General features: G+C 39.5%; 1 protein-coding gene across 5 annotated transcripts; it reads right to left on the bottom strand.

The window, feature by feature from the left end:
* Nucleotides 1-247: 247 nt before the first annotated feature.
* Nucleotides 248-13,429, bottom strand: HNRNPM (heterogeneous nuclear ribonucleoprotein M). Of its 5 annotated transcripts, none has more exons than XM_052702184.1 (14): nt 13,309-13,429; nt 13,130-13,223; nt 12,548-12,637; nt 10,741-10,935; nt 9,640-9,793; nt 8,648-8,697; nt 8,201-8,261; nt 5,841-5,942; nt 5,215-5,259; nt 4,750-4,824; nt 4,176-4,274; nt 1,892-2,673; nt 1,574-1,625; nt 248-680 (listed from the first exon to the last, which is right to left on the bottom strand). In XM_052702184.1, the coding sequence occupies exons 2-14, from the start codon at nt 13,205-13,207 to the stop codon at nt 517-519; spliced, it is 1,947 nt and encodes a 648-aa protein (XP_052558144.1). In that variant the 5' UTR covers nt 13,208-13,223; nt 13,309-13,429; the 3' UTR covers nt 248-516. The 5 variants fall into 5 exon arrangements, with proteins under 5 accessions (XP_052558144.1, XP_052558145.1, XP_052558147.1 ...); XM_052702185.1 differs by having other exon boundaries at nt 12,548-12,634; XM_052702187.1 differs by lacking the exon at nt 5,841-5,942.
* Between the last annotated feature and the right edge of the window lie 401 nt (nt 13,430-13,830).

The following is a 13,830-nucleotide window of genomic DNA, read 5'->3' as shown; positions in this document are numbered from 1 at the left end:
AAGAAAAATCAGCCCCAGTGCTCCTGCAAAGAGCAGTCGTCCAGGTCTGAAGGGGGAATCCAAAGGCTCCCTTGTGCCAACGCCATTAAGTACTAACGTGGATCTGCAAGTCTGTCACAAACTGACAACCAAAAAGAAAATTCTTGCTTGACACTTCACAGGAGAAAACAAACTCTAGGTTTACTGAGCTCAGTTTACAGATAGCTTTGCAAGCATAGGATATGCTGCCAGTAATGGATGCAATGACTGAAATCTTTAACTTGCATTTATTATCAAAGTCATACTGTTTACATCTGTAATGTCAACAAGATGCCACAACTACAAAAAAAGATTGTGCACATTGCAGTTTCAATGCAAAAAACAGTAAAATGGAAATCCATTTGTTAAAAAAGTAATTAAAATTACTCCAGAAAGCAACTGAATCATTTTAACACCTTTACATCCATTCAAATTAAAATGGTTAACAAGAAAAATACAAATTCAAAAATCTGGTATCAGTGTTAAAAAAGCAACTACTTAAGCATTTCTATCAATTCGCACATCTATCTCCCTCCCACGGAGCTGAATCCCATTCATCATGCGGCAGGCTCTCTCAGCTACTTCTGGGGACTCGAATCTAACCACACCACATCCTTTCGATTTCCCATTCTCCATCTTGATATCAGCATACAGCACGTGACCTTCAAAAGAAAAGGAAGGTTCTCATTTAACCTAGAACGTACCACTTAACTATCAATTCACAGTGCTCTGCTCGAACCTCAGGAAGCCCACCTTCACAAGCCACCACCACTTTGAGACTTCAAGCGACAGGACGGTCATTTTTTTTAAAGGAGTGTTCTCAGTTTGGAAGCATGAATTAATTCAAACTTGTTCTGTCAATTCTCCCTCAAGCATGATGCATCAGAAGTAGATGAACGGAGCAAAGCTAATGAGCCCTGCCCAACTTGCAAATACTTTAATTCATATCGCAACTGATGAGGGCTGGCACTTGGCAAGCAGTAAATATTAGGGAACAAGGTGAGGGGACAGTAGCTACTGCCAAGAGAAATTCCCAGAAGCAGAACAGCCCACATCCAACAACATTTAGCAATCCTTTTGGCTACTTCATTTGTTTCTCTTTTATTGCTACTATTATTAATTTCTGAACAAGGACAGTTTCCCCAAACAAACTATGTTCACTTGAACATAAAACATCTGTACCAATACTTTCCATTAGTCACTGGCTTTTTGCTATAGAAATGAACCTCATAATTCATCCTGGATTTCCACACCCATTTCTTCCTCTAACCACACAGAGGCTATCCACATGGTAAGCCATGAGGTAGAGAGGAGCCTAAATTGAGTAGCAAGCTGAGAGAGAGCGGGCACTGACTGGATTATCAACTGGCCAGTAACAACATTTCTTCTGAACACTGTAGGACTCTCCTGGGCAAAACACCTGTCAACCCTGAGATTTAGTACTGCCAGGTCTGAGTGAAATTTTAGTTAAGGTATTGGTGCCTATGACAGAAGAGTAGTTCCTGTCTCACACAGCTATCAGTAGAGATCGCCAGCAATATAATTTGTAACTTACCACATTCATTAAATTTATCTTTCAGCATTTTCCATGTAAAATCAAAGGGCAGCTGTGAAAAAGAGAAGAACAATTACTGAAGATCTGTTAAAATGACCTGTGAGTACTGCAAGCTCTTCAAAAGCTTTCCATCCCAGGGCAGCCACACTTCAACGTGTTTATTTACAGATGCAGAAAGCTGTTCTCCTGCTAAGGAAATAGCTCCCATTCACAACGGTCTCCCTCATTCCACCTCTGGCAGCATCCAATATTAAATACTGTAACGGAAGTCAACAGAACACAGATGAGATCAACACAGATAGGAAGAAGGCTACTCACATTTCTCACAAATATCTGACAAGCTTTTCTGGCCACCCCAGCTGCAGGTCCTCCAGTTCCTCCAAGGGAGCCTGCAAAATTGCCTGCAAAGTTTCCACGTTCCATTTCCATTGTTCTTTCAAAATTGCTTCCCATTGCAAGTCCCATGCGATCTATGCCTGCTCCCATGCCCTGCCCCATAGCAGGACCCATTCTTTCCATATTAGTGGCTCCAATGCGCTCCAAGCCCATTCTCTCCATGCTAGCAGCACCCATACGATCTATTCCTATTCTTTCCATAGGAGTGGCACCTATGCGATCCAAACCAGCAGGCATTCTCTCTATGACCTGACCCATTCCAGTTCCCATTCCAGCAGGGACCATACGCTCCATCCCTATACCCATTCTATCCATGCCAGAGCCCATACGTTCCACGCCTGATCCCATTCTATCCATAGTGGTACCGACACGATCAATGGCAGCACCCATTCTCTCAATACCAAAGCCTATTCCAGAACCCATTCTTTCTATGCCAGAACCCATTCTCTCAATAGCTGGTCCCATCCTCTCAATGTTAGGAGCAATGTGATCTATGCCCAGAGGGGCCATTCGGTCAATTCCAGAACCGATTCGATCCACATTGGAACTCATGCGATCCAAAACAAGACCCATCCTGTCTATTTCTGACCCTACTCTCTCCATCCCATGACCCATCCCAGAAGGTATTCTTTCTATTCCCGAGCCCATACGATCAATGCCAGGAGCCATCCTCTCAATCCCAGGAATGCTGGCATTTCCACCACCTGGAACAAAACAAACAAGTTATCAGTAGTCATATACGGACTAGCAAATTGAATCAGAAAATGACTTCACGATGTGCACCTTGCTGTAGAATATGAAGTAGTTATTTCAGGCAGGAAGAATAACTGTCACTGATGATTCAGGTTACTGTGACTGCAACACGTTTTAGGAGATCACTAATCCTGTCAGACTGTGCTACAGCTGGGCAGAGAGCACTTTATCCCTAACGAATACTCTAATTTACACACACTATGTACAGTGAAAACCATCACACGCAGGAGGGAAGTTTTAAGGCATATGCATACTTGGGAGATCAGCTGGCAAAAGTTAGTATTTAAATTTTAGCTGGCAGCTGTCCTGTACAATAGACTGGGGGGGAGAAAAAAAAGCAAACTCCACACAAGAATCCTGAAGTATGGCTTCATAAAGCACACTCAGCCTTTTAGTGTGGAAAGTATGAAAAGGCTGTCTTATGCCATAAAACAGAAGCAAGAATACATTATCTAGATCTGCTACATAAAATTCCTTGGTTGAGTTGTCCTGACTATCCTACGGAGTCTTCTAGTTCCAGCAGTACAAGTTTGGTCTCCTCTCCCTTAGGAGGAGTTCCTATTGTACAGACCACCTTATCCACTGAGTTTAACTTCAGCACTTCAGGAACAAAACTCAAACAAACAAACAAACAAAGCAAAGAAACAAGAAAACCTGGAGTTTGATTTGAGGAGAAAAAGCCTTGAAGAAGCTATCTACTTAAATGCTCTAAGTATATTTAGTGAAGAGAAACAAGACTCTGGCTTCTGCATTTTTTTTCAGTAGTATCTTAAATAAGAAAGAATGGGTTTGACTTGTGTGACATTTATTATTTCTTTAAGAAATATATATTGAAGCTTCTTGGGAAGACAGCAGCAATCATACAGTATTTCTTTCAGCTGAAAGACCGAAGTGTTCTTCATTTAGCTTTAGAGACTGAAAAAGCACTAACCCCACGCTGTTAGAGACAAGTCCTGGTTATTCAAGTGCTATCATTCAGTCATTAAGCTTTTTTAATCACTTCGATAAAAAGATCTCCTTTACATTAAAGATCTAATTTCATAGAGATGTCTCAGTTCTATCAGCAATTCTACACTACGTTTCACTGTGCAATTTCTAAATTTCTGCTAAAGAAACAAAGGTTACACCACATTTTTCTTATCTATTGGGTAGACCGCAGGCTGCATTATAAGCTTAGGTCTCACATCAGTCAGAACTCTGCCACACACAAGGCAATTTAACACAAAAAGTCACTAAGTAGCATGTAAGACCATCAAACGTTCTCTGTTCCATTTGAAATCCCATTACAGAACTCACAGATTGCTACTGTCACATATATGTCTGATAAAAAATGAAGTATTAGAGCAGCTACCTACAAAATATGGTCTTTTTTTGTTATAGAAAAAGCACTATTTTCATGCACAGTTCACGTATTTCCAGGAGAAACCACACGTACTTAGCTTTGCATACTGACCTATTCCTCTCTCCAAGGTCTCTCCAAAACTACGAGACATTCCCATTTCATTTCTTCCAAATTCTCTTTCAAATCCTCCACCCATGGCACGATCCATCTCTGTAAAGATCAAGTTTGATTATTTTCTTCGGGGCACCCGAATAACTTCTGACTGAACATTTTAATGCAGGCATAATTTTTAAAGGTTAACAGCAAGGCAAACCTCTACCGTGTCCTCCTCATTATTTTGCCTCGTCTTTCCAAGACAAAAACACAACTGACAGAAACAACACAAATCCTCTTAAATGCAGACGAGGCTGACGCTTTGCTCTAGAAGAGACTTTCTGGTTAATACAGACAGAACACACTTCATCTTGTTCAAGGAAACCTCAGCAGTCTTTTTTTGTAGTTTAGAGGCAACAAGGGCCTTGCAGACACTGCATCTTAAGTGTAAATCTTAAGTTCTTCCAATAAAAGCTGGGAAGAGGAAAATAACCAGCCTCCATTGCTACAGTTTCAGAAAACAGAAGGACTTCTGTCAAACTCAGGAGCGTGGTCAGTGATAACGGTGAGTAACAGATAACCCAGTGCCTACCACTCATTCTGCCCATGTTCATTCCAGCTGGAAAGCGACCAATGTTTTCCATGCCACCAAAAGGACCTTCCATTCCTAAAAGAAAGTATTTTCCAGGGATTCTTTAGCAATGCATTTCAACTTAACACCACATCTCCCCAAAATGAGCTTTTCACAGATCATTTTCACAGGCATCAAGACAACTCTGTATGACAGATCCACAAAACTCAGTCGGAATTTGGTCACACTTTATTTCCTAAGCCAATGTCAGGCTTAAGAAAATCCAAACCAAGCTCATGTTTTCTCTGAGGTTTTATCCCTTCTTTATACGCCTACAGAAGTTGCTTTTAATACCCAAAAATGAACAAGCCTGTACTAAATGGGTGACTATTTCACAGAGAACACAAATGCCTGATATTTATTTGGCTAAGTTTACATGGCTTTCCAAAAACCCAAGCTATATATATTTCAAAAAACACAGCTTACCTCCCATTTTATTCATTCCAAAGCCCATGCCTTCCATTCCCATTCCTCAAAATAAAAGAGAAAGCTTTATATAGCAGATGTAATTTTACAAAGCTTCAGCCATCAGACTGGCTGCAGAAATACAGATCAAACATTGCATCCACTCTTTCAGCTGAACATTACATGTGATAGCTCTGAGTAGATTGAAACATTCCTTCTCAACAAATAAAGCAGTAAGTGGAAAAAAAACCCCATAGGCATCTGAAAGCTGAATGTGTGCTACTTTTTAGGTGGCTCTTTAAAACTTTTTCTGTTTAAACATACCCTAAACAAAGATTTGCAAGCCCACTAACGAGTATTAAGAGTAACAGATGGTTTTTAAAGTTTAATGTATATTTGCAGTGTCTGCTGCTCATGCTCAAGAGTCAGAAAATGAGAGCTGTGTCTTGAATGATTAAAAAATAAAAATGGAGTTATCTGTTAAGTTCAGGTTTCCATTATCAAGCTCATTACTTAGCTCAATAAAATTTCACTTGGCTTTAACACTCCTAATACACTTCAACTCTTTTTGTGGGCAAAACAAAGCTATCTACCCTCTACACAGCTTAAAGCTCTCATGAAACAAAGCATAGGAGTAATCTTCTTACCTCCAGGTCCCATGTTGCCCATTCCCATGCCTTTGTTTAAATGATTTGCATCAATAGGTTGACCTCCAGGTCCTAATCCCATGCCAATACCACCAAGACCATCTGAAGAAAATATTCAGATATCAAAAAAGCCTTGTTTCCATAATTTGACAAAACAGCAAGTTTTACTCTTAAGTAATTTACTTCCATTCTCAAAAAAAAAAAAATCTTGCTGTGTTCCCACTTTGGGGTACATAGTTAATGCATGAAAGTGTAAATCCAGAGCAGATGTGGCTCAAAGCAGACTGAAATCTAACCTCAATTATTCTTTCTCATCATCCAGTTTTATCTCACTGCTGAGAAAAGTTGTTTTTCTGTTTGACTGGTTTTAAGCTGACTCCTGAAAAATAACTGGCTAGAACACTGCTTATTTTGTGCAACTCCTCAATCTGAGAATAGAGTGGGCAATTTAGTAGAAGCAACTTCTATCCTTTTCACAATAACACCTTTGATTAACAAATGGCTTATTTCTGTCTTTGCCAAGGTTCTGCCCTTGCAGGTAAGAATTTAAATGACCACAAGGTTCCACCTATCATTATGACAGCCACCTATACAATTCAGAGCACACAGCCAGCCTCTTCCCTACAGAAATGAAGAACATCATTCCCAGACACAGTATTTAGATTTTCCTGTACCCAAGTGAGTTATGGATTCCCCAGCCCCAAAATAAAGTAAAATTATAAAAACCAAACCATCTCATTTTCCTCATCGTTAATCAGGAAGAAAAAGATCTTTTAATGCATTTGACCCAAGTAACAGCTCAATGGTATTCTCTGCCTATGAGAATACAACTTCCTTGTTTAGATCTCAACATAATGTTCTCAGGAAGTGTTAAATTTTGCTTTCAAGCACCATGAGATAGCATTCTTCCCCCCTCCCATAACCTCCCCTTCCAAGAAATATGTTTCCATAATTAGTTGTTCCACTTAACACAAAGGTAATTAAACTAGAAACCAACGACTTTCTCTTGATTAGGTACATTGTTACAGAAAGTCAAGGCAGCAATAAATAAATAAATAAATAAATAAATAAGAAAGAGAAACAACCAAAGCAACTTGGATGATAGCGCTACTGAACAAAGCTCTGGCAAATACGCAGATAACTGAACTAAGGGATGGATCAATGAATGCTAAAGTGTGCCAGGGAGCAGCACACAACAGAATTTGTTTCCAGGAATAAGAAAACTTCACATGGCTGAATTAACAGAACTACTTTACGGTTTTACAGTCAGCCAAACTTGACATTTGTCACTGTATTTAAGCAAATTAAGTTTCAGCTGTAAAATAGTGGGGTTTTTCCTCACCTCCACACTTCTCCCTTTCAAACCAGTCTCCTTCTGATCAGTGTTTCATTATATTATCACTGTTCAATTCTGTTCAATGTTTCATTATATTATCACAGAATAGTTGAGGTTGCAAGGGACCTCTGCAGATTCTCCATCCCAAAGGCCCCACACGATCTAGAGCCAGCTGCCCTGAACCACTTATCATTATCTTAAAGGATGGAGACTCCCCAAGCTCTCAGGGTAACTTGTTGTTTCAGTACTCAGCCACCCTCACAGAAACGTTTCCTTATGTTTAGATGCCTTGTCCCATCACTGGGCACCACTGAAAAGAGCCTGGCTTTATCTTCTTTGCACCCTCCCTTCAGGATTGATAAAGTAGTATAAAATTCCACTGAGAAACCCGAAAAGACCTGGGAGATTCTCAGGTCCTCAGCTCAGCCCTTTAAACTGAAGGAAAAAATGCAAGATATCTAGAACATCCGAGCACACAAAAAGGTGCACACATGTCTATTAGCTGATCACGTTTCCTTTAAACCCTGTTTTTAGTAGGGCTTTTGAATTGCACTCGAGACACCTGGAAACACTGAGTACATTAATGGAATACTGTTTTTAGGATAAACTTTAAGCTACTAAGAACTGAAGGAAGTACCCAAAAAGAGACAAGGCTGATGAACTCGTTTACTGTTTCATCCTTTGATATTACTAAAATCATTTGAATTCCAGTTTTCAGAAGTCTGAACCATTTTCACTAGGGCTGGGTTTAAACAGCTGGGTAGTAGGAGAAGTTATAGTTATTATTTAAATTCTATTTATTAATCTCTTCCTGCCCACATATAGCAGGCCACAGAAGCAGTACCTCTCAAGCCTAAGATTCAAACACCTGCAGACTCAGTAATATGCATAACCCAGGAACATAAGGGAAATCTCTCTAAATGCAATCCTGAAGGCAAAGTGCTTTCAAATTCAGTCTCATCTTTGCTGTGAAGCAAATTAAAAAGCATAACAGAACATATTCGGTCACGGAGGAGAAACTTACGAGGAAGTTGTTGGGGTCGTTCTGGAGGAAAGAAGTCTCCTTTGGGAAAGGCTCGTTCATCCTAAAAATAATTCAATACATTAAGCTGGTACATGACCCTGGCCTGCCTTCTTGCCAGAATTATTTCTTGCCCCCATCTAATTACAGAAACTTAAAGCAATCCTTACTGTATTTACCATCATCTTCTAGAGAAATAATTAGATATAACCTTCCCCAGTTGTGTGACTTGGTATCACAAGGCATTAGGCCAAGTCTTTCCAACAGAACGTGCATTTCTTCCAGTACTTCAACTCAAAAGCTACAATTAAGATGCAAAGCAAAGGGCTGTGTTTGCCATAACATGCTGTTTACTTCTGTCACACCACTCTGGAAGTCACACATCACCCAAAAAAAAAGTCACAAGCACTGTGTCAGTTCAAAAAGCAGTAGGAATTTGAACATACTTACCATTTTTACGTGCATTGGTCTGTCAAACAGCAGCTGCCCATTAAACATTGCTTTTGTTTCATTAAGGATTATCTGGCAAGCATTAAAACCACAAAGAAAAAAATTGAAAAAAATTGAAAAGCTATCTGATGCAGAGTTCAAAAGAAACTGCAGAACAAAAGAACTCCATGCTCCCAGCTTAGTTTTTATTCAGACTATTATTAGTTATTATTCAGACTATTATTAGTTATTATTCAGACTACAAAAAATCCTTCTGCTTTTTCCAAAACTGAAAACCTTCCAAAGCTTACTAATGAAACTAAAATGCGAGTTAAAAAGCAGTCCTGTGATTAAGAATAAATTAAGACACCCCTTAAGACGTGTCTCAAAACCAGTGTTACAACATTACACTGGAAGCTTTAGTTATTTCAAACAGGACAAAACATGCAGACCTTCCCATGACTTTCAAATCAGCAACTACACGAATGTCACAGGATTCACTAACGTTAATATTTTAAGCTTCAGCTTACCCTGACAAGGCTTAACTTTTTATATTTTGTGTGTGTTTGTGTGCGTGGACTGCTATGCAGCAAATCACAGCTTGGACAGAGTAAGGATATGGGTGACAACAGAACAAACCAGGTCAAGCCTGTCACATTGCAGGTGGATCTGTTACATTCCTCCCTTACCTCCATTGCAGTAATGTAAGACAAACCCTTTCTAATAAATTGCACTTTATTACCAGTTGTGACCTAGAGACAAGAATTTACTAACAGGGCTACAAATTCATATATCCACCATTGTTAATGATTCTGAGCAAGTCAGAAAAGTTCTTTCAAGATGTATTTTTCTTTTTTTTTTTTTTTCCCCCCAGTTTTCCTTACATTTTCCACCCACTGTAATGGCTTCACTTACTGCAATAAAGATTCTTAACTACAGTAGCATAATTTACATTTTATCCTGCTTTGCAGCAAACCTACTTAGTATTTACCATTGCTACTATTTAAGGATACATATAGCCTGAACAGCCTCTATGGCTTGTTCAAAAGTGACAGTGCCAATTCCACGACTTTTGCCATCTTTATCTTCTAAAATGTCTGCTCGAACCACAGCACCAGCCATGCTGAAGACTTCTTTCAGTTTCTTCCAACCAACCTTGTAATCCAACTGGAAGACAAGTGATATTAAAAGCATGAGAAAGCTTTCCAACAAAAGAATACCTTTTCTCACTTTCATTTCTCAGTATCTGCAATAAGAATAAGCAGTGTTCAGATAGCTGGGATGAAATGTAAATAACAGGATGCCAGAGAATACTCCAGAACCTCATGCATTACTCAACACCCTAATATGTAGGAAACAGCAACCTTACTTTACTCAGACAGAGAATCACGGAATAATCAGGTTTGGATAGGGACTTGCAGAAGTCACTACTCTTAACTCACTGCTGAAAACAGCTCTAATTAGTTCGGGTCGTTTGGGGCCACGTTCAGCTCAGCTGTGAGCACTATGAAGCGCGCACGGCTGACAATCTCTCCAGACAAGCCCTCCAGTATTTCATCAATTTCAAGGTAAAAAAAAATCCCAGTATGTAAATAGAAGCACCCATCTTCCAACTCACATACCCTACAAAGAGCTTGGTTCTGTTTTCTGTGTCCCTTGATCAGAGACCTGGAGACAGCAATCAGTTATTCCTTGAGCTTTCTTCCTTTAAAGCTGAACAAACCCAGATCCTTCAGACTTTCCACGAGTTCACATTCTCTAGCCTCCATCTAGCTCAATGTCTCTCCACTGCCTCTCCATCAAATAAGCTGCATTTTCCTCTGCTGATCGTGGTTAGTTTTAGTATTTGAAAACACTGCATACTCTAAAGAATCAGGGAAGTACAATGAGGAAAAAAATTTTTTTACACTACATCCATGACAGCTTTCCCAGCTCTCATTTTTCATTCACAGGAAGCAGTAAAAGCTCACTGTCCACTCAGCAGGTATTCCAAGTAAGATCAGTCACAAGAGTTACTACTCATTTTTACTGGAACAGAGAAACTCTACAACTTTTCCTTTAATTTACCAGATTGAACCCAGGTTTTCTCTTCACAGAGCATATCAAACACTTACATTTGCAACAAAGACAGTGCTTCCAAGTCTCCCTGCCTGTAAAGCATGAATGATCTCATTGGGTATGTTGGGATTATTGAGTATACTAGGTGGGATATTGATCATTCCAGGGCCACCAGGGCCTGGGCCAATACCCATTCCACCAGCTGCCATGACCTTCTGCATTGCTCTCCTGGCGTGCTCGCCATCAGGATCCTGCAAGACACAGAAACAACAAATTAAGTTTGCCACGATTCCAATAAATGCACAGGGTCTTAGTAGCATGGCCACAAGTCAAAAGAAGAGACTTTTTATATGGGTCTGTCAGGTCCCTGTAGATCTACGGGGAATCACATTGCTATATTTTTATTATCATCTTACTTTTTAAAACCAAAGTATGAGGCCCCTTCAAGTTAGCAAGTTACTCACATGTTTCCCTTCATTTTGAAGGTACCTTTTATTATTTAACACCCACAACAAACCTCAGCCACATTTGTCCTGAAGACAAAATGACAATTCAAAGGTTTTAGAAGAGAAACTGCTATTAACCTTTGGCATTTTGAAAACAATACAACAACTCATTAATCTTGCAATTACACTTCACAAGACAAGACACACTGTGTAAAATCTCACAAAGATTCCTTTGGGCAGCTCCTATACCTCAACGCCCCAAGTTTCCAAATTGAAAGAATAGTTGGGGTGTATCATTATATTACTGTGAGATCTCACATTTTAGGATATTCTTAAAAGCACAGGACAAAGACTTTTAGCAAGGAAATAAAATTATTGTAACTTCACACTGAAAGTGAGAACCTTCACAACATGTGGTAAACTGATGTTGCTTAAATCAGAAATGTCAAATCGTGTTCAGTGAGCAAGTGAAAAAAAAAATCAAAATTCATTCCATTAGTCAGAAACAGAGGTGTTAAGAATAAAAGTTATTTAAATCAAAAAAATATCTTTATCTGAATTTTAAGAAGAAACAACAGCACATTTGTGAAATTGAGGAATGGAGGAATTACACCTTTCTTGATTAATTCAGCAACATCTACTTCAATCAGTCATTCACTTGAAGGCTTTCATGCTTTCCAGCAATGAAACAGCCAACACAGATGTACGTGCTGGACAGTTGGCAAAACTTATGCTAACATTTGCCTACAATAATTTAACTCCTTTCACACAGTCAGAATCCCTGGCTTGGAGAAGTGGTGCTGAACCCCTTACAACTGAAGCATGCTTCTTCACCCATTTCAGCTACCACGTCTGCTCTGTTGGTGCCATTTAAACAGAAATATTCGAGTACAGCAATCGCTTTATGAAGACTCGGTCAAATCACAACTACTTCTTTCCAAGGTCTGATGCCAACTGGGCAACGTGACTTTCAGTTCTAAATATAACAGTGTATAACAGGAAAACATCTGATCGCACACAGCCCCACTTCAATATCTTTTTCTCCCAAGAGCCTCTCTGAAAAGTCAGTGCTTGGTAAGTTTCAGGTAGAACCACTTTTCTAATCATCCATTTCTACTCTCACTTCCCTGAAAGGGCAGCAAGAGGTCACCAGCAGATGATGGCTTGCAGCAAGACTCAAACCACTGCTCCTCAGAATGCATAAAATCATTTAAACAAGCTAGATTCTGAGAAGTGCTGCCACTTCCACACCGCATTCTTTTCCTCAAGTGCTTCTAAGAACACACACTGCTAAGAGTGGACTTTCTGCACACATTTCCCATCTTACACTCATTCAGGTGTTTTTTCCCCCAACCATTCGGGGCGGTACAGGCACAGCAGAACATGAAGCCTGCTTAGCCAAGAACAACTTGCTTACCCTACGGCCAAGAGTCACTGTTAACACTGAAGAAGTCTCTCTTGATTTTTGTTTAATTGGGCCTTTGATGTAGCTACAGGTTCTAAGCTGCTGGAACAGAAGTTTAAACTTGTCAATAAATAAGGATTAACTCATGGTACAGTTGAGCGTGTCACAGGGGTTGACGACAGCAAAGCCACTAGAATGGAAACAAATCTTCAGAGTATTTCAGAAACCAGCTTATTTTATGGAACTGTTTGCAGAACACATTTATCATGATGCAGAATTCAACGGAAAGCAGTCAAGAACAAACAACACTCATGCAAGTTGCTTTTTCAAGACATATACCTGCATTACAGCTTGCTTTGCCCAAGTTCTGCCTTACTATCAGAAGCAACCATTTTTTAAATCAAGTTTAGTCTAGGCAATCACATTCAAACTGTTCACCAACACATGCTAGGGGTAAAGAAAATTCAGTATCTATTTCAAGGTCACGCTTTTGGTCAAAAATCATCAGCTGCAAATGAGTAAGCCATACTGCTGGACTGCAGAGCAACCCTCTGCCTTTTTCCACGGCGCTGAAAGAACAGATGCGAGTCTTACTTCTTTCACTTTCAACGGTCTTCCACCAAGACTATGCTTGTTCAAAACCTCTGCAGCCTTTTTCATGCTTTCTTCCATCTTGAATTCAACAACACTGTGAAGATACAAGACTTCTAAGAACACCGCTTGTATCTTAAGAGTTACCTCATTTCTTGCTAAAAATTCATAAGTGAACTTACGCGCATCCCTGATGATATCATTTCACAGACGAACAACAAGGAGAGGAGGGAAGAAAAAACAAAGTAAGTAAAAGCACAAACAAACAACATTTTTAAAACATCAATTCACATTAGTTAACTCTAATAGAAAGAAAATGAATGTAATGTTACCCAATTCATTACTTGAATTCCTTGAATTGAATTAAGATATAATTGCTTATGCATTAGAAGGGTTAAGCTGTTGTTTCTGAAGTTGTAACAAGCAGAACTAAGTCCATGTTCTCCAAGAAAAATACCACACGCTCCACATCAACTGTTCTCTGCCATACAGCAAAATCCTGGCCATATTCTCTCACCCTAAATCCATATCCTTCAGGACAGTTAAATGAGCTCCTACTGTTTCTTCCTGCAAGATATCTTCACTGGACTGAAGGACTTAAGTCAATTTCTGAACTTAAATGCATATTGCCTTCATAGGTACTTATGTTTACTCTCACAGGAAGAATATTTTACAGAACCTGCTTCTACACACTGCCATTACAA

This window comes from Tympanuchus pallidicinctus, unplaced genomic scaffold (assembly GCF_026119805.1).
Source record: "Tympanuchus pallidicinctus isolate F22 unplaced genomic scaffold, pur_lepc_1.0 scaffold43, whole genome shotgun sequence".
Taxonomy (NCBI): Eukaryota; Metazoa; Chordata; class Aves; order Galliformes; family Phasianidae; genus Tympanuchus; species Tympanuchus pallidicinctus.
The sequence above is the reverse complement of the archived record's forward strand: the minus strand, read 5'-3'. Positions and strand labels throughout refer to the sequence as shown.